This window comes from Erinaceus europaeus, chromosome 20 (genome assembly GCF_950295315.1).
Source record: "Erinaceus europaeus chromosome 20, mEriEur2.1, whole genome shotgun sequence".
In the NCBI taxonomy this organism is placed as follows: domain Eukaryota; kingdom Metazoa; phylum Chordata; class Mammalia; order Eulipotyphla; family Erinaceidae; genus Erinaceus; species Erinaceus europaeus.
This window is the reverse complement of record NC_080181.1, coordinates 37,973,758-37,995,644: the sequence shown is the minus strand read 5'-3', so window position 1 is coordinate 37,995,644 and position 21,887 is coordinate 37,973,758. Positions and strand designations below refer to the sequence as shown.

At 39.3% G+C, this 21,887-nt stretch overlaps 1 protein-coding gene across 5 annotated transcripts in view; it reads right to left on the bottom strand.

Annotated features, from left to right (window-relative positions):
* The window catches only part of OCA2 (OCA2 melanosomal transmembrane protein), a 452,195-nt gene that overhangs the window by 299,977 nt on the left and 130,331 nt on the right, over window positions 1–21,887 (bottom strand). For all 5 annotated transcript variants that reach the window (XM_060179243.1, XM_007533891.2, XM_060179245.1 and 2 more), the window contains 4 exons: window positions 21,292–21,357; window positions 17,429–17,485; window positions 15,232–15,356; window positions 13,305–13,443 (listed from right to left, as the gene is read on the bottom strand). In XM_060179243.1, the coding sequence (XP_060035226.1) occupies window positions 13,305–13,443; window positions 15,232–15,356; window positions 17,429–17,485; window positions 21,292–21,357 (387 nt within the window). The remainder of the gene's footprint in view (window positions 1–13,304; window positions 13,444–15,231; window positions 15,357–17,428; window positions 17,486–21,291; window positions 21,358–21,887) is intronic.

The following is a 21,887-nucleotide window of genomic DNA, read 5'->3' as shown; positions in this document are numbered from 1 at the left end:
CTTATAATACTGACTATATAACCTCTTTAAAGTTAAAGTCCCCTCAGGCTGGGTATATGGATTAACTTGCCAACTTCCATGTCCAGTGAAGAAGCAATTACAGAGGTCAGAACTCCTTTCTTCTGTACCCTAAAAAGAATTTTGCTACCATACTCCCAGGGTGGAAAAGGTAGAGGAAGATGACCAGAGGGCTCTGGACCCCCAGTTCAACCAGGACCTGAACCGCTTTTCAGCAGGAATCTTAGTTATTATGCCATCACTTGAAAGGGAAGAAAATCTGGACAATACCAGAGGAAGTCAGGTTTATTTCACTAATCTGAGAAAGAAGAGGGAAAGGGAAGGACACTCAGAAGTAATAGGTATAGGTCTAACTTAGAAAGGAAGTGAAAGGAAGACTTAGAAAGGAAGTGAAAGGAAAAAACATGAAGACCTCAAATCTTATCTGCTATATTCTTAACTTAGGTTCTGGATTAGTAAATGTTGGTATGCATGAGACCCCTTCTGTTTCATTTGGTTTAAATCCCCCCTGCTTAACACTATTCTATTTAGATAACCACTGTTAACAAGTTCCACCCTCCCTCCAGGGCATTTGTGGTTCAGTGATAGGATTCTCGCCTAATCTGCCCCCTCTTTGTCACACTCTGATTTTCACCAGTCACTTTTCTCTCCACCCTCTCTATGTCACATCCTGTTTCCACCTTACTTGGCAAGTATATATAAAGACAGCATTGTGAGTTTTACAGTACTGTACTTTGAGTTTAACTTAGCTCGTCTTAGATTGTGCTGCGTCCTGCATGAATAAAGAGACACTGCCTACAGCTCAACCATGAGTCCCTGGTCGTCTGTTACCCGCCCGTGAAGCCAGCCCGGCGAAAACAACATAACCCATCGAAAACAACAAGTAAACAATCTGTTCTGCTTTATATCTTAATACTATTCAGCCACCTAGTTGCAAATGCTACCATGACGCCAACTTGATTTCCCTGGACAGACAACCTCACTAATATCTCCTGGAACCCTATCTCCCCAGAACCCTTCCCAACTATGAAAAGACAGAAATGGGGTGGAGGGTAGATAGCATAATGGTTATGCAAACAGACTCTCATGCTTGAGCCTCCAAAGTCCCAGGTTCAGTCCCCCGCACCACCATAAGCCAGAGCTGAACAGTGCTCTGGTTAAAAAATTTAAAAATAATAATAATAAAATTTTTAAAAATTAAAAAAAAAGACAGAAATGGGTGGTGGGTGTGGATGAACTGGTTAACACCCATGTCCAGCAGAGAGGCAATTACACAAGTCAGACCTTCCACCTTCTGTATCCCATAATGATCCTGGGTCCATATGCCCAGAGGGATAAAGAATAAGAAAGCTTCCAATGGAAGGGGTGGGATATGGAACTCTGGTGGTAAGAATTTGGAATTGTACTCCTGTTATCCTACAAACTTATCAATCATTATCAAACATCTAATAAAAAATTTATTAAAAATAAAGAAGACTGGTTTAATATACATAAATCAATCAACATGATCCACCACATCAATAAATGCAAGGCCAAAAAATACATGGTTATATCAATAAATGCAGAGAAAGCCTTTGACAAAATCCAAATTCCCTTTATGATCAAAACACTACGAAAAATGGGAATAGATGGAGAATTCCTCAAAATAGTGGAGTCTATATATAGCAAATCTACAACCAATGATAATCAATGATGAAAAACTGGAAGCATTTCCCCTCAGATAGGTACTAGACAGGGATGCCCACTATCACCATTACTATTCAACATAGTGTTGGAAGTTCTTGCCATAGCAATCAGGCAGGAGAAAAGAATTAAAGGCATACAGATAGGAAGAGAAGAAGTCAAACTCTCCCTATTTGCTGATGACATAGAAATATTTATACATAGCATATGTAGAAAAACCTAAAGAATCCAGCAAGAAGCTTTTGGTATTATCAGGTAATACAGTAAGGTGACAGGCTACAAAATTAACATACAAAAGTCATTGGCATTCCTCTATGCAAACACAAAGTTGGAAGAAGAAAAAAAAATCCAGAAATCAATTCCTTTTACTATAGCAACAAAAAAAAATAATAAAATTTCTAGGAATAAACCTAACCAAAGCGAAAGACTTGTATACCAAAAATTGTAAGTCACTACTCAAGGAAATTGAAAAAGACACAAAGAAGTGGAAAGATATTCCATGTTTATGGGTTGGAAGAATTAACATTGTCAAAATGAATACACTATCCAGAGCCATATACAAATTGAATGTAATCCCCATCAAGATCCCAATCACATTTTTTAGAAAAGCTACTAATGTTTACCTGGAACCATAAAAGACCTAGAACTGCCAAAACAATCTTGAGAAGAAAGACCAGAACTGGAGGCATCACACTCCCAGATCTTAAATTGTATTATAGGGCAATTGTCATAAAAACTGTGTGGTAGTGGAACATGAATAGACACACTAACCAGTGGAATAGAATTGAAAACCCAGAACCTATGGACATCTAATCTTTGATAAAGGTGCCCAGATTATTAAATGAAGAAAGCAGAGTCTCTTCAACAAATGGTGTTGGGAAAAATGGATTGAAACATGCAGAAGAATGAAACTGAACCACTATATTTTACCAAACACAAAAATAAATTGCAAGTAGATCAAAGACTTGGATGTTTGAGTAGAAACTATCAGATACCTAGAGGAAAATATTAGCAGAACTCTTTTTTTTTTTAAATCAAATTCATGTTTTGTTTTGTTTTGTTTTGTTTTTGGCAGAACTCTTTTCCACATAAATTTTAAAGACATCTTCAATGAAACAAATCCAACTACAAAGAAGACTAAGGCAAGTATAAAACTATGGGAGTACATCAAATTAAAAAGCTTCTACACAGCAAAAGAAACTACTACCCAAACCAAGAGACCCCTCACAGAATGGAAGATCTTTACATGCCATACATCAGACAAGAAGCTAGTAACCAAAACATATAAAGAGCTTGCCAAACTCCACAACAAGAAAACAAATAACCCCATCCAAAAATGGGGAGAGATCATGGACAGAATATTCACCACAGAAGAGATCCAAAAGGCCAAGAAACACATGAAAAAATGCTCCAAGTCTCTGATTGTCAGAGAAATGCAAATAAAGACAACATTGAGGCAATCACTTCAATCCTGTGAGAATGTCATACATCAGAGAAAGTAGCAGCAACCAACGCTGGAGATGTTGTAGGGACAAAGGAACCCTTCTGCACTGCTAGTGGGAATGTAAATTGGTCCAACCTCTGTGGAGAGCAGTCTGGAGAACTCTCAGAAGGCTGGAAATGGACTTACCCCTATGATCTTTCTATTCCTCTCCTGGGGATATATCCAAAAGAACCCAACATAACCATCCAAAAAGATTTGTGTATACCTATGTTCTTAGCCACACAATTTGTAATAGCCAAAACCTGGAAGCAAGCTAGGTGTCCAACAATAGATGAGTGGCTGAGCAAGTTGTGGTATACTACTCAGCTATTGAAAATGGTGATTTCAGGGGCCGGGCAATAGTGCAGCTAGTTAAATGCACATGGTGCAAAGCACAAGGACCAGCACAAGGATCCCAGTTTGAGCCCCCCATTTCCCCACCACCTGCAGGGGGGTTGGTTCACAAGTGGTGAAGCAGGTCTGTAATTGTCTATCTTTCTCTCCCTCCCCATCTCTGTCTTCCCCTCCTCTCTCGATTTCTCTCTATACTATCCAACAATGACAGCAATAACAACAACAAAAATAACAACAACAACGATAAAACAACAAGGGCAACAAAAGGGATAAAATAGCCTCCAGGAGCAATGAAGTTGTGTGCAGGCACCGAGCCCCAGCAATAACCCTGGAGGCAAAAAATAAAAAATGGTAATTTCACCAATTTCAGCCCATCTTGGATGGAGCTTGAAGAAATCATGTTAAGTGAAACAAGTCAGAAACAGTAGGATGAATATGGGATGATCTTACTCACAGGCAGAAGTTGAAAAACAAGATCAGAAGAGAAAACACAAGTAGAACCTGAACTGAAGTTGATGTATTGCACCAAAGTAAAAGACTCTGGGGTGGATGGAGGGGAGGGTTCAGGTCCTGGAACATGATGGCAGAGGACCCAGTGGGGGTTGTACTGTTATGTGGAAAACTGGGAAATGCTATGCTTGTACAAACTATTATATTTACTGTCTAATGTAAAACACTGATGCCCCAATAATGGGGGAAAATTTTTAAATAAAGAAAAAATGGCTAAGATACAGATATATAGATATAGATATTAAGTCAACTCATATCTATGACGTTGGGAAAACTATTGAAGTTTCCACTGGAGGAGGATGTGGACACAGAACTCTGGTGATAAAATATACTCCTATTATCTTATAAATTTGCAAATCACTATTAAATCACTAATAAAAAATTTAAAAAAAGAAAACGTTCCCTTGGGCCAGGAGATAATTCACCAGGTAAAGTTCTCACCTTACAAGGCCTTGGATTCAAATTATTTTTTTTAATATTTATTTATTCTCTTTTTTTGCCCTTGTTTTATTGTTGTAGTTATCATTGTTGTTATTGATGTCATCGTTGTTGGATAGGACAGAGAGAAATGGAGAGAGGAAGGGAAGGCAGAGAGGGGAAGAGAAGGACAAATGGAGACCTGCTTCACTGCCTGTTAAGCAACTCCCCTGTAGGTGGGGACCCGGGGGCTCAAATTGGGATCCTTACACTGGTCCTTGCGACTTGCGTTTAACCTGCTGCGCTACTGCCCCACTCCTGGATTCAAATTCTAACACCACAGAGGAGCACCATGTCACCAAAGGAGTTCTGTGGATAGTGGAGCGGTGCTGAGGTATCTCTCCGTCTGTCTCTCTATCCCCTACTACCAGTGAAAAAGTTGGTCACAAGAATAGTGGACTTTCAAATGCAGGAACCCCCTATGCTACAAAAAATACTATAAAATTTCAAAAAAATTTTTGGTCCTTGGGTCACTTAGAAGTTTATTTCCAGATTTTTAGTTGAGGATTTCCCAGATATATTTGGTTATTAATTTCTAATTTAATTCAACAGTGATAATTCAACAAAGATTGTATTTTGTACTACCTGAATCCACTTAAATGCATTAATATTTGTTTTGCAAGTCAGAATAAGGTTGACTTATGCCAATGTTTTGTATGCCCTTTGAACTACTTTGCTATTAGGTGGAATTTTTTATTTGTCACTAAATAAAATTAATTAGTAATAATAAAGTTTATATAGTCTTGTTGGCTATTTGCTATTTCAAAAGACATGTTGAACCTTCCCACTATAAAAGAATTACATCTTTGCAGTTCTATCATTCAAAGTTTTATGAATTTTTAAACCATCATTATTTGCATAAATGTTTTTGATTTGTTCTTTCATGAATTTATCTCTTTATCATTATGAAATTCTGTCCCATAATTATAAAATGCTCTTAATCTGGGTAATGTTTGTTCCACAGTCTACTTATTCAGATGTTAATGTAGGCTCTACTGTTATTCTTCTGTTGAATATTTCATGATTTCTTTACTTCAAAACTATTTGGGCCTGTTATATAACCTACATGTGTGTATAAGCAGCAGATAGGTGAATTGTTCATTCAATCCAACAATCCTTGCTTTTAGAGTGTTTGATCTATTTTGTATTTTATGTGACTGTTCACTTGACTTAGCTTAGGCCTTATAGTTTGTTTTTATTTCTCTCATCTGTTTTTTACCCTTCTTTTCCCTAGATCTTATAGCATTAAATAAATATTACTTCTGATTTCATTTTCTATCCTTTGTTGATTTATTAGGTGTTGCTCTGTTTTTTTCTGTTTGTTGTTTTTTAATATATTATTTTTTTATTTTATAAAATTACATGTCAATAAGGGCTGAAATCCCCACCATTCCCCCCACCAGAGTTATGAATCTTCAGTCTCCCCACTGCAATGCACCACAGTTCCCCTAAGGTTGTAGACATAGGTTAACCATCATCTCTACAGCTATCTGTCCACATTTATACATAATTGCCCCCTTTTTCTCCTGATTCAATCCTCTCTTTCCCACCAAGCCACTCACAACAACATAACTACTTCCATATGTCCTTCTCCTTCTCCTTCTCCCTCTCTGGGTGCTGATGGAACTGGAGTTCAAAGCCCTCTTATTTTCATCCCACCACTTCTTCCCCTCTGGGAGTATGGATCAAGGTTGTTTTTGGGGTGCAGAAGATAGGAGTTCTGGCTTCTGTCATTGCTTTTCCACTGAACATGGGCGTTGACAGGTCAATCCATGCCCCCAGCCTATTTCTATCTTTCCCTAGTGGACCAGAGCTCTGGAGGTGCAAGGATCTAGGGCATATTGGTGAGGTAAGGCCCAGAGAAGTCAGGATGGAGTCATGGTAGCATCTGTAACTTGGTGTTTGGAAGGTGGCATGACCTAAGTTGAGACAAAATGGTTAATGAACAGGAACCAAAAAGTAGAATTTGAAAAGATGAGATTAGGGATTTTAGGGTAGAAGAAAGCTAGGAAATCCATGTTAGGCATGTTCCTGGGAGCACACAACTATGGTAGTTTTGCTTGAGTTTGATAGCCTGAAATTGGATAAGAATATTGTCTCAGAGAATAGTGTCAGAGTAGAGAAAAAGGCTAGAAAGTTGGATTAGGGCAGAGAATAGCTCCTATTCTTGAAAAAAAAAAATCTGTGGCTGAAATTAACTACTTACCTCCATCCATCTGACCTAGGACCCATTTATATTTATATTTATATTTATACTTATACTTATATTTAGCATCAGAGTCTGTGAAGTGGTATCTTAATGTGGTTTTAATGTGCCTTTCTCTGGTGATGAGTGAATTAGAGCATTTCTACATATGTCTGTGGGCCATGCATATCTCTTCTTTAGAGAATTATCTATTCATATCTTCTGCACACTTTTTTATTAGGTTGTTCTTTTTCTATTTGTTCTTTTTCTATTTGTTGTTCTTTATAGATGTTTGATATCAACCGCTTATCTGAAGTATGGTGTGTGAATATGTTCTCCCAGTTGCTAGGTTCCCTATTTATCCTTATGGAGTTTTCTTTTGAAACATTTTAATTTGATATAGTCTTACTTGTTCAATCTTTTTTTGTTTGTTTGTTTCCCATGCCCATGGGGTGAAGTCTCCAAATATGTCTTTAGAATTAATGTCATGAAATGTTTCACCAATATGTTCTTCTATATTTTATATTTTCAGGTATGATATCCAAATCTTTGATCCATTTTGAGTTAATTTTGATGTATGGTGTTAATTGGTGGTCTAGTTTCATTGTTCTACATGTGACTGTCCACACCATTTGGTAAAAAGACTTTTCCCCAATGAGCAGATTTGGACCCTTTGTCATATATGAGGTATCTGTATATGTGTGGTGGATTGAATTCTGGACTCTCTATCCTGTTCCATTGGTCTATGTTACCATTTTTGTTCCAATACCATACTGTTGCATGGGTGGTTCAGTGGTAGAATTCTCGCCTGCCAATACCACACTGTTTTGATTACTACTGCTTTGTAGTATAACCTAAAGTTGGGTATTGTAATGCCTACATTTTTCTTCTTTTTCCTTAGGAGTGCTTTTGCTATTTGTGGTTTTTAAAGTTCCATGTGAATTTTTTCGTTTTTTGCTTCCAGAGTTATTGCTGGGGCTTGGTGCCTACACAATGACTCCACTGGTCCCGCAGGATTTTTGTTTTCCCTTTTGTTGCAATTGTTATTGTTACTGTTGTTGTTATTAATGTCATTGTTATTGGATAGGACAGAGAGAAATGGAGAGAAGAGAGTAACACAGAGAGGGGGAGAAAAATATAGACACCTGCAAACCTGCTTCATTGCCTGTGAAGTGAACCTCCTGCAGGTGAGAAACCAGGGGCTCAAACCAGGGTCCTTGCATTTTGCACCATGTGCGCTTAACCTGCTGCACTACCACCCAACCCCCAGTTCCACAAGAATTTTTGAATAATCTGTTCAATTTCCTTGTAATATGTCATTGGGATCTTAACAGAGATTGCACTGAATCTATAGACTGCTTTTGGCAAATTTGCCATTTTAATGATATTCATTCTTCCAATGCATGAACAGGGGATGTTCTTCCATTTCTTTGTGTTATCATCTATTTCTTTTAACAATGTCTTATAGTTTTCCTTGAAAAGAACCTTTACAGCCTTTGTTAGATTTATTCCTAGGTATTTGATCTTTTTGGATTCAATTGTGAATGGTATTGCTTCTTTCATTTTCATTTCTTCTGACCCATCTTTTACATAAAGAAATGTCATATATTTGTGGGTATTGATCTTGTAGCCCTCTATTTTATTGAACTTATTGATGATTTCCAGTAGTTTCTTGGAAGAGTTTCTGGGGTCCTCTAAGTGTAACAGCATATCATCTGTGAATAATGAGAGTTCAACTTCTTCCTTTCTAATTTGGATTCCTTTGATATCTGTTTCTTGTCTGATTGCAATGGCAAAAATTTCTAGAGCTATGTTGGATAAGAGTGGTGAGTAGGTATCTTCATTTAGTTCCTGATTTTAGGGGGAAAGCTTCCAATTTTTCCCCATTGACTATGATTTTAGCCATAGGCTTATTATATATAGCCTTTATTATGTTAAGGAATTTTCCTTCCACTCCCAGTTTCTCAAGGACCTTTATCATAAATGTGTATTGCACCTTGTCAAATGCTTTTTCTGCATCATGTGATTTTTATCTTTCTTTTTGCGATATGGTGGATTACGTTTATTAACTTATGGGTGTTGAACCAACCCTGTTTCCCAGGGATGAATCCCCACTTACTCTTGTAAATTATTCCCTTATATGTTGTTGTATTTGATTAGCCAAGATTTTGTTGAGGACCTTTACATCAGTGTTCATCAGGGATATAGGTCTATAGTTTTCCTTTTTAGGGGGGGTCCTTTCCCGCTTTGGGGCTCAGGGTGATGTTTGTTGTTCTTGCTCTGCTTTTCCTTTCTTTTTTCAACCTCCAGATTATTGCTAGGGCTGGATGCCTGCACTATGAATCCACTGATCCTGGAGGATATTTTCCCCCTTTTTTGCCCTTGTTGTTTATCATTGTTGTCATTATTATTGTTGTTGTTAGATAAGACAGAGAGAAATCGAGAGAGGAGGGAAAGACAGAGAGTGGGAGAGGGAGAAAAAGACACCTGCAGACCTGCTTCACCAGTTGTGAAGTGACCTCCTTCCAGGTGGGGAACCGGGGGCTTGAACCAGGATCTTTGTGTCAGTCCTTGCACTTAGCACCATGTGCACTTAACCCATGTGCACTTAACCCCTCAGCTCCTTGTTGCTGTTTTTCTTCACACTTGATTTGTCTTTAACTTGTCACTGACAACCGTGATATATTTCATTTGCTCTTATCAGCTACATGTGTCTTCCTGTCTTATTCAAAACTGATGCTGGAAAAAGAGTAATAAGGTTCAGACTCTGATTCAAGACAAAGTACGTTTCTTGAGTCCATCTTAGGAATGATAACTTTCAATAAAGACAATTCTTCCAGAATAAGAGTCTGTTTTATTTCTTTTTAAATTATCTATTTATTTAATTTGAATAGAGACAGAGAGAGAAGGGGGTGATAGAGAAGGAAAGACAGAGATATTTTGCAGCACTGTCTCACCACTCATGAAACTTCATCCCTGCAGATGGGGACAAGGGAGTTGAACTTGTATCTTTGTGCATTGTAAAATGTGCACTCAATCAAGTGCAACAGTGCCCAGTTCCAATGATTTTTCTCTTTTATCATTGCTTTCAAGTGATCTGATTAGGATGTAACTTAGTATAGCTTGTCTCCATGTTTCTTGTCTGTAGGGTTATATCATTTATAAAACCTTAAACTGATTTTTCCCTCTCTGCTCTCTGTTTCAGTCTTTAAAAAAAGAGAGAAAGAAAGAAAGACAGGAAAAAATAAAGAAAGGAAGAAATAAAAAGAAAGAAAGAAAGAAAGAAAGAAACTAAAGAACATTTTTCCTTCAAATATCTTTTTATGTTCCCCGCTCTCCTCTGGAGATAAAAACTATAGATACACTAGTCCACTTAAAGTGTCCCATTGTTCACTAATGTTGTTTTTTATTCTCACCAGAGTTACTGCTGAAGTTTAGTACCTGCACAACTATTTCTTCCCATCACTATTTTTCCTCTTTTTTTTTCTCTTCTTTGTTTGACAGAACAGCCAGAAATTGAGAGGGTAGGGAAAGACAGAGAGAGAAGCAGAGAAATAATCTGCAAACCTGCTTTTCCACTTCTGAAGCTTACCCCCTACCCCCACAGGTAAGAAAGAGAACTTGAACCCAGGTCCTTGCACATTGTCACAAGCACACTCAGCCAGGTACACCATTGCTCAGCCTCCCCACAAATGCTTTTAATGTCTTAAATTTTTTAAAATTATCTTTATGTACTGGATAGAGACTGCCAGAAATCAAAAGACAAGAGGAGATATATAGAGAGAAAGACAGAAAGACACTGGCAGTACTGCTTCACTACTCACAAAACATTCCCCCTGCAAGTGGGGATGAAAGGTTTGAACCTGGGTCCTTGTGCCTTGTAACATGTGTACTAAGTCAGGGGCACCAGCACCTGGTCCCCAATACTTTTGATATCTTTTCCTCTTTTTCATTTTGGTACTGTCTTCAAGTTCATTAATTTTTACTTCTGTAATAATTAATGAGTTGTTAATCTCAGCCATTGTATTTTGGCCTGTGAACATAATAGGTATATGACCTCTCAAAGGCTTGAATCTTTTAAGAATGCACAGTATATACACAAAAGCACAATGACACACATACATACCAACACACTTCACAGACTCTTACATACACCTTTCACCCAAAATAAGTAACCCCACTTTGAAAGCCTCTCTACTGATGTAGAGAAAAATTCCAGTGACCAGTGGATTACAAAGGAACGGATACATAAAATTTTGTTTGTACTCTGTCTAATGTTTTATGTTTGGTATATTGAACCAAAACAAAGGACTCTGGGGTTGGGGGGTTGGGGGGTTGGGGGGTTGGGGAATGGTCAGGTCTTGGAACAAGATGATGAAGGACTTAAGTAGGGGATTAGAATGTTATATGGAAAACTGAGAAATGTTACACATGTATCAACTACTATATTTTATTGTTGACTATAACCATTAATTTTCCCCCAACAAAGAAAAAATAGGGGGGCAGGAGGTGGCACACCTGGTTAAGCACTCACATGTGCACAAGGAACCAGGTTCAAATCCCTGATCTCCACCTATAGGGGGAAAGCTTCATGAGTAGTAAAGAGAGCAGCAGATATCTCTCTCTGTCTCTCAATTTCTCTCTGTCTCTATCTAATAATAAATAAATAAATGAGAAAAATATAGTTAAATAAATCATGGTTTGTGTTTATAATAGTATATAAGGATATTACATATTAGTGTTGGCAACAGCCTTCAAAGTACTTCTAAAAGCTTCAATTTTTTTACCATTTTTGAAAAAAAAAAACCTTAAGTTCTTCATCAGTTAATGGTATTACAGAACTTGTAGAAAAATGAGAACAAAGAAGGCTAAATCAAAAGTAAACCAATGGGACTACATCAAATTAAAAAGTACAGCAAAAGAAACCACCACCCAAACAAAGAGATCTCTCAATCTCTCACAGAATGGGAGGTCTTTACATGCCATACATCAGACAAGAGGCTAATAATCAAAAAATATAAAGAGCTCACCAAACTCAGCAACATGAAAACAAATGTCCCCATTCAAAACTGGGAAAAGTATATGAACAGAATATTATCCATAGATGAGATCCAAAAGGGCAATAAACATATGAAAAAATGCTCCAAGTCACTGACTGCCAGAGAAATGCAACTAAAGACAACAATGAGATACCACTTCACTCCTGTGAGAATGTCATCAGAAAAGGTAGCAGCAACAAATGCTGGAGAGGTTGTGGGGACAAAGGAACATTGCATTGCTGATGGGATTGTAAATTAGTCCAACCACTGTGAATAGCAGTCTTGAGAACTCTCAAAAGTCTAGAAGTGGACCTACCCTATGACTCTGCAATTCCTCTCCTGGGAAAATATCCTAAGGAACCAAACATACCCATCCAAAAAGATCTGTGTACACATATGTTCTTAGCAGCACAATTTCTAATAGCCAAAACCTGGAAGCAACCCAGGTGTCTAACAACAGATGAGTGGATGAGCAAGTTGTGGTCTATATACACAATGGAATACTACTCAGCTATTTAAAATGGTTACTTCACTGTTTTCAGCCCATCTTGAATGGAGCTTGAAGGAACCACGTCAAGTGAGATAAGTCAGAAACAGAAAGATGAATATGGGATGATCTCACTTATAGACAGAAGTTGAAAAAAAAAAAACACTAAGCAACCTTGGACTGGAGTTTGGTATACTGCACCAAAGTAAAAGACTCTGGGGTGGGAGGGAGGGTTCAGGTCCTAGAGTATACTGGCAGAGAAGGACCTAGTAGGGGTTGTATTTTTATGTGGAAATGTTATGCAGGGGGCTGGATGGTAGCAGAGCGGGCTAAGCACACATGGACCAGCATAAGGATCCTGGTTCGAGACCCCAGCTCCCCACCTGCAGGGGAGGTTGCTTCACAAGCGGTGGAGCAGGTCTGCAGTTGTCTATTTTTCTCTCCTTCTCTCTGTCTCCCCTCCTCTCTCCATTTCTCTCTGTCCTATCTTTAAAAAAAAAAGAAAGAAATGTTATGCACGTACAAAATATTGTGTTTCACTGTCAACTGTAGTCAACTATAAAACATTAATCCCCCAATAAAGAAATTTTTTAAAAATGAGAGCAAAGGGGTCATTTTGTTCTTTCTTAACGAAGGAGATGCCACTCATTTCTAGTGTCACAGTGCCTGCCTGGGCCTTGAACCTGAGTGGAATGGATAGCAAAAGCAGTTGCCCTCCAGAATGAGCTATCTGTTGGGCCTTCTAAGTACTATTAGTGGGGGTGGGGGGACTTGGTTCCTACTAATATAATATATTAGAGCGAAAAAAATATCATGCTATCCAATCATTCTCTCAAAAATATATCAGCATGAGAATGAAATTGATTCAAACCCTTTAATGCTATATTGCAAATCAGTCAAACTTCCACCCTCCTGCAGGGTGACCAACAACACTTAACAGGAAGAAGTGGTATCCAGGACCATAATTTTTACTAAAGGCATACCTGCTGGGTAGAGAATTAAGGTGGGTAAGTAAGAAGTTAAAGTCTATACTCATTGGCAACAACCCCGCATACAGGTGGTACATACCATCTTCCTCAATTCCTGGTTTGAAATGATGATGACATTTGGTGGGTCCCCAATGGCAGTGGCTGCTCCACCGATGTTAGTGAACATGACTTCTGCAATCAGGACTTGCCGTGGGTCGAGATTGAGCACCTCACATAACCTGCCACAAATGGGGACAATGAAAGTCATCTCTCTCCTGGAACCTTAGGGTGGGGGGCACTTTCCTGCATGCTTCTCTCAATTCATATCAAATAATATTGCATCCGCTGATCACAACCTAATCAGTGCAACAAGTACCACCTCAGCATGCCTCACTTCAGACTGTGTCCAGAGACTTCATGGAATGAAAACCCTTCAGCTTCATCACTCAGGTGAGACCTTTCTTTTCATAGTATTCTCTAATTCCATTCCAGGTGGTTCACTTCCTAACAAAGTCCCAAAACTTAGATATAGACCAGGTTCCCTGAGATAGAACATATGTTCACACATATCCATAAACTAGGGCAAAATATATACCTGAAAGCAAAAGTACACAAGTCTGCAGTGTGTACCCCCCCAACACTTCATCTGCACTATTCCATCCTTTAGGTTGGAATTAGCAGATGCAATACATTTGGCCTGACTTGAGAGAAGCATGCAGGGAAGTGAGTCCCACCCCAGAGGTTCCAAAATTGGGAGAAACATAGGCTCTATAGATGAAGCAGGAGATTCCTGTTGTCTTAGGGTTTGAGAAGACAATAGATAGTTATTGCAATAATCACATTGTTTGGCAATTGGGTTAATTTTGAAGAATCCCTTTGTTAGGATCTGCTGTATCATACATACCATCACCATATTTCATGTCCTTTTACATTGTTTGCATATAGCTATGCCACCAGTTGCTTTTGTTCTCCCTGGACTAAGCTTTTAAGAGAGTCAACATATCAAAGACTCAGCCTATGTATTAAAAAGACTCAGTCTGTGCTTTTAAAAGTTTGAGATATTCAGTCAACTTTTCCCCTCTCATATTAATTAAATAGTGATTTATATGACTACTAATTGATAGGAGTGTACATAAACACCATTCCCACCACCCAAAGACTGTGTCCCATTCCTTCTCCCCAACCCCCCACCCCCACCACATGTAGCTAAACATTCACCCTTACCCTCCACCCAGGGTTTTTTCTTTGGTTCCCTACTGAAAACTCAGAACTTTTACACATGTACCAACAACTATATTTACTATAAACCATTGATCCTTCAGTAAAATTTAAAAGAGAGAGAGAGAAGAGAAAAAAAATAAAAGATGACTAATGAATCTGAAAAAAAGAGAGAGAGAGAAAAGAAAAATATCAAGTATATAGATCCAGGCACTACAAATGGTATGTCAGTGACTCATCTTAAATCATATTCAAAGGATCCCTGACACATAAACTATGGCCCTCAATAAACGGGGGGACTGGATTACATGGGTAGTATTATAAGAACAGAATTCAAGTACTGAACTTCTCTTTCTCAGACTTACCCTGCAAAGCCTCCCCAGCTAAGTCGTGTGGCCACCAAGATTTGCACAAGGAGCCTGGTAAAAGTGGTGTGGAACCCTTCACATACCTCCCCAGTATCCCTGACTCACTGTTCCTGCAACTCTCATATCACTAAATGTATGCCAAGCAACCACCCCAGGGGCAGGGGGATTGAACAGGGTTCTGTGTGACTTCAAATTCCTGCAGGAATTTCTGTGACCACTGTTGCTATATGTAATCACAGCCAGAGTCACAGTCTCAGCTACTTCCATAGCCATAGTATCAATCACAACCACAGTCCCAGCTGTTGTGTTCCACAGCGGATGCCATGCCATGGCATGCCTGAACTGGGGAGCCTGCTAAAGGAAATTACAAGGTGAGGTCCTGCATCCAGAACACACCACTGTAACCTAGACTGATGTCCACACAGGGCCCAGTATGCATACCTTATTGTCACAGGGGTGAAGAGGAGCGACGTGGTGACGTTGTCCAGGAAGGCAGAAAGGATGGCAGCAAAGAGACAAAGCATGATGATCATGGCCCATACATTTCCCCTGGAAAGCTGGTAAGCCTGGAGCACACATGCAGGAAGACACAATTCAGGATGAATAGTATTCATAACAGCACAATTTGTAATAGCCAAAACCTGGAAGCAACTCAAGTGTCCAACAACAGATAAGTGGCTAAGAAAGTTGTGGCATATATACACAATGGAACACTACTCAGCTATTAAAAATGATGAGGTCACCTTCTTCACCTCATTTTGGATGGAGCGTGAAGGAATCATGTTAAGTCAGATAAACCAGAGAGGGAGTGGTCCGTGAGGTGGTAAAATGGATAAAGCACTAGACTCTCAAGCATGAGGGTCCTAAATTCAATCCCTGGCAGCACGTATACCAGAGTGATGTCTGGTTCTTTCTCTCTCTCCTGTCTTTTTCATTAATAAATAAATAAATTTAAAAAAAAACAGAAAGGGAAGGGTGAATATGGGGTGGGCTGAAGTGGGAAAATAACAGAAAGAAAAACGCAAAACAGAACTTGAACTGGGTTTGGTGTACTGCATCAAAATAAAAGACTATTGGATGAAGGGGGATTTCAGGTCCAAACACAAGACGGTAGAACAGATCTAGACTAAGGGTGAGATTGTTTGGCAGAAAGCTGAGAAATTTTACACATGAATTAAAAAGTTTACTGTAAACCATTCATCCCCCAAATTAAAAAAAAAAAAAAAGAAGAAGAAGAAGAAGAAGAATTTGGGACCCAAACTAATACTATAAAATGGATTAAAACCTAGACCCAGAGATTCCCAAATTAGCTGAGATGAGAGATCTATAACAATACATGTCATGCTGAGCTCACCTTGGCCTATATTCCCTCCCTCTGATACTCATTCACAGTACCCCTGTGATGAACCTTTTTTCACAATAACCATGATCTACTTAAAGTCACCAAGTACTTTCCAAATTCCTTTGGGTTACACAGTTAGGGTTACCACACTGGGGTCCACTGTCCCTGTAGCTGCCAGTCTTTGCAGATCTAAGAGACACTTTCAATGACAAGATATTGAGAGGAAGGCAAGCTAGTTCTCTGAAATGTGTAAGATGGTACAGGTGGCCAGGCAGTGGTGTACTTGATTAAGCGTTCATATCACCATGTGCAAGGATCCAGGTTCAAGCCCCCACTCACCACCTGTAGGAAGGACACTTCATGAGCAGTGATGCAGGTCTGCAGAAGTCTAGCTTTTTCTCTCCCTCTCTATCTCCACTTCCCTCTCAATTTCTCTCTATCCTGCCAAATAAAAATAAAGTAGACTGTTGAGCAATGGATAGCACATTGGACAAAAATAAAGTAGAAAAAAAGAAAAGAAAAGAAAATGGCCACCAGGAGTGCTGGATCCATAGTGCTGGCACTAAGCCCCAATAATAACCCTGGTTATTATATATATATATATATGATGGTGCACAAAGCAATCACAGCATGCTTCTATTATTCTAAGTCTCCAAAGGAATTTGGTAAGTAAGCTTTTTTTTCCAAAGAGCTCTTCAGTTCTAAAAAAAAATAACAGTCCACATGTCTTTGTGTTCCAAAGAGCCACAAGATCCTCAAGCTCTCTTCTTGCACACCTTAGCACAGGTTCTGGGGGTCAGAACTTTTCGGATTGGTTCCTCAGGGTTCCAATTATACAAGCAAATGTTTATATACTCTCTGTTTACAAAGTAATCATCAAAATTATTTTGCAGGGGAAAAAAAGGCAAAGCAATCAGGAGCTGATGACTTGAAATATTTGGATACTCTAAAATGCAAAACAGTTTGATGTGAGGCTCTCAACCAGTCAATTTGAATAATGTTGCACAAACATTCTTTTTTTTATAACATTAGCTGTGCTCTTCCTTGATTTCCCCCTTCAGTTGTTTATTAAGAAACTGAAATCATTGCCCAGTGACCCATCTCTCAGCATAGCAAATTACCCAACCATACAGAAGTCAGTTTGAAAAAGAAGATGGAATTGTCAAATATTTGCTTTAAATGGTAGATTACACACACACACACACACACAATCATTTATTTATTCACTTTGTATGCAATAATGGGGCGAAAAACAGGTCAATTAGCATATCACAATGAAAAGTCACATCAACCTACCTTTACAGCACAGTAATCAAAAAATCCAGTCTCTGAAAATATGGCTACTAGGATCATCTGTGAGGAAAGAGGAAAAAGAGACACCATCCTCAGATGACAACAGAAGAATGGGTTTAAGGGGAAGCATAAGCTCAACCTGTGTGAAATCTTCTCCCTTGCCAAGAACAGTCCAAAAATCCCAAAATACAGGCTTTCTCCAACAAGTTCACATCTCTTTTTGTTGACCAGGCTCTGTACCAAAGGTACATTATCATCCCATCTATACTTCATCACAAACATCAGGTGTTATTATTAAGACTCTCTGTTTTAAGCCAACAGGAGAAAGAAAAAAAAAGCCCCAAGTCATTAGTTGCCAGAGAAATGCAAATTAAGACAACGATGAGATAACACTTCACCCCTGTGAGAGTGCCATACATCAGAAATCATAATAATTAATGCTAGAGAAGTTGTGGGGGCAAAAGGACCAATTTACATTCCCACCAGCAGTACAGAAGGGTTCCTTTGTCCCAGCCTCTCCAGCATTTGTTGCTGCTACCATTCTTAGAGGAGTGAAGTGGCATCTCATTGTTGGAGATGTTGTGGGGACAAAGGAATGCTCCTGCACTGCTGATGGGAATGTCACTGGTCCAACTCCTGTGGACAGCAGTCTGGAGAACTCTGAGAAGGCTAAAAGTAGACCTTCCCTAAGACCCTGCAATTCTGCTCCTGGAGATATATCCTAAGGAACCAAATACATCCATCCAAGGGGCCAGGTGGTGGTGCACCTGGTTTAAGTGCACATGTTACAGTTTGCAAGGACTAAGGTTCAAGCCCCACAAATACATCCATCCAAAAAGATCTGTGTAAACCTATGTTCACAGCAGCATAATTTGTAATAGCCAAAACCTGGAAGCAACCCAGATGTCCAACAACAGATGAGTAGCTATGTTGTGGTAATATGTACACAATGGAATACTACTCAGCTATTAAAAATGGTGATTTCACCTTCATCTCATCTTGGATGGAGCTTGAAGAAATCATGTTAAGTGAGATAATAAGTGAGAAAGAGAAGGATGAATATGGGATGATCCCATTCATGGACAGAAATTGAGAAATAAGAACAGGAAGGGAAACACAAGGCAGAACTTGAAGTGGGTTTGTTGTATTGAACTAAACTAAAGGACTCTGGGGGTAGAGGGTTTCAGGTCCTGGTGCATGATGGTGGAAGATGGCCTAGGTGGGGGCTAGAGTGCTTTGGAGAAAACTGAGATATTTTACACATATACAAACAAATATATTTATTGTTGGCTGTAAAGCACTGATCCTCTCAATAAATAAATAAATAAAATAACAACACTAATAAAAGACCAAAGAAGTCTCACATCCCTATCAAACCAGAAACGAAGAGTCTGACAAAGTCAACACCCAGGAACCACATCTTCAGTTGGGGATAAGCTCCCCTGGTCTATAGATTAATAACAAATGACCAGGATACTCAGTCATTAATTCCTGGAGGCCCAGCCCGGGATACAGTCCCTGATGACTCACATTTTCAAGAAATAGAAACTGAAGAAAAACCCAGAGTTCAGCAAGTTAGAAAACCAGACAGAGGGTCCTAATGCAGACCAGCACCTACAGTTATGACCAAATGGGGACCAGCTTACCCCATGGGTGGTAGACTGTGGTTTCCTCCCTATCTTTACCGCAAATATTTACCTAAGCCCACTGACCGCCCTTTGCACTATACCTGTGCCTACATGCAGGGTGACAGAAAAGTTAGTATTAACGGCACTCATATATCCTGGTATAATTTGCCCTTTTTTAGAAAGATTAGCAAGAAGCAGACCTCCTTGGTGTTTGCTTCCTCTCAGAACACGTTATAAATTATATACCCAATTGACACATTTGTGGCGCACCAGGTACAGAGACTGCAGTAGATCTAGAGTCCCTAATGTAGATAAATTAAAATTATAAAATATATTAAAAATTCATGAGCCAAAAGAGGTATCAAGAATAAAAGACATACATACACTTTTAAGAAGATTTCTCAGTCATATGTTGCCTCCCTTAGAAGCCAAAGCCTTAGCTTACACTGCCCCCCCCCCATGATTAAGGAGGGAGTTAGATTTTTCACAATAGGGAGAAAGTTAAACATTTACAGAGAGCTCCTACTCATGAATGCATTGCAGATTACTCCCACAAGGCTTGACACTCCCTTGAAATAACCACAATTATCAGAAATGCTTTACTTTCTGTTCCAGATTTCTGCTTTCAAAATATCATGTAAATGCTAAAAAAAAAAAAAAAAAAAAGTATATAAACGCTTGCCTGTCTAATGCTAAAAAAAAAAAAAAAAGTATATAAACGCTTGCCTGTCTAATAAACATTGAGTTCAGATTCACCCTCCAATAGAGTATGGTGTCTATCTGTTCTCCCTCGCGCTGACTCCTGACCCACCCGGGGCTCTTTTCAGCAGACCCTGACAACTCCTGCTGCTCCCCCGCCTGAGAGGCCCATCGCAACTAAGTTTTTGAAAGAAATTTTTTATTGACTTATTAATGATCAACAAGACCATAGGATAAGAGGGGTATGGTTCCATACAGTTCCCACCACCTGAGTTCTGTATCTCATCCCCTCCATTGAAAGTTTTCTTATTCTTTATCCCTCTGGGAATATGGGCCCAGGATCATTATGGAGTTCAGTAGGTGGAAGGTCTGGCCTCTGTAATTGCTTCCCCTCTGAACATGGGCATTGACAGGCCGATTAATACTCCCAGCCTGTTTCTATCTTTCCCTAGTGGGGCAGGGATCTGGAGAGGAGGGTTCCAGGACACATTTGTGAGGTCATACCTCCAGTGAAGTCAGGTTGGTATCATGGTAGCTTCTGCAACTTGGTGGCTCACAAGATAAGTTTTATATGAATTCTAAGAGCTGGCTTTTTATTTCAGTTATTTTTTTTCAATTTTTATTATCTTTATTTATTGGATATAGTAAAAAATTTAGAGAGTTAGGGGACATAGTAAAACTTTTACACCCACACACAAATCTTATGAGATACTTGTATAAGCATTTCTTCCCAACACAAATATTAGTTTCTCTAAAAAAACCTGAATTCACAGCTCCCACACTGCATCCACAGAAAGGCAACTGGTTCAGTTCCCATAAAAGCTTGGGGTAGCAAGACCTTCCTTTATGACCACTGTAGGGGCTATAAAGATGGGGGTCTGCAGTGACCTCTGTATACAAAGGGTTCTTCTCATCTCCCTCTTTTAGGCCACCCAACTGTTGTGGGGTCTGTTTGAGAACATGAGCCACTCTCACCTCTGCCTAGGCCCTTATCAAACTCTAAATTCTATTCAAATCTGTTTATGGCTCATGTCCCACACTAGCCCACAGTGCATTTCAAATTCTTCCACCAGCTGACTTGGTGACATCTTCACAGATACCACACAGAGTGGCCACTTGACAATGTGTCCTGAGAAATTAGCAAGCATGCAAACCATCACTTAGGGATGATTTCATCCTTTCCCCCAAATAATTAGAGGTACTTTTCCAATCACTGAAATTCATTGATTTGGGAGATTCCATTTTCTATTTTAAGGGAAGGGTAGTAACTCAAAGAAATTGCTGGATCTTCCAAACATCAGTATTATTACACTACCAGACAGACCTCTAGATAGAAATTTTCCAGCTAACTAACCATCACTTGGTTGCTTCTCTGGAGTAATTAGCCAGACCTGCCCTAACACTTCTCAATCAAGCTTTAATTATCAAGCCCTGCAGTGGCTTTAACATAATGGAGGATTCTCAGCATCAACAGCAAAAGCAAAGACCGTGGATTAGGGCAGGCTTGGTGACCTGGTCCACTGGGAAGACTGTAATTACCATGCCAAACAGCAGGGCCAGGGTCTCAAAGTCAATCCATTCCACCACGTGGGTCAAGCTTGGTCTCTGCAATCAAAGCACAAATTTGTCAGTTAATCCCAGGCCTCAGTGCCTGGTGAAAAGCAGTGAAAAATATACTGCCCTCTCCAGTAAATTCAGCAACTGAGCCTCAGTCAGAATCACTCCCCTCCACTTGCCTTTGAAGTCAGATTAGATCACCAGCAGAAAACCATGCCTTTGCATTTGATAATGAGAGGGGCACATTTCTTAAATTTTTCCCTGAAACTCTACTGCAGCCTGGACTGCAGGACTGGGTCCTTAGGTTAGTGGTGTTTCTGACAGCCTTCCTCAGAGTAGGGCCTAAGGCCAGTGTGACAAACTTGGGGGGAAAAAATCTCCATTATCTGCCTACTCTGATGTCATTTTCTAAACATCCTTTACAGGAAGGCTGGGGGCAGAGACTGTGGAGTAGTCCCTGCTGAGCTGAGATGGTCAGCATGTGAGCTGCATTAATAATTGTTACAACAAATAATGACATGACTCCTTGATAATTAATAAAAAAACAATAATAACTTTGATTTCTGTATAAGCTTTAG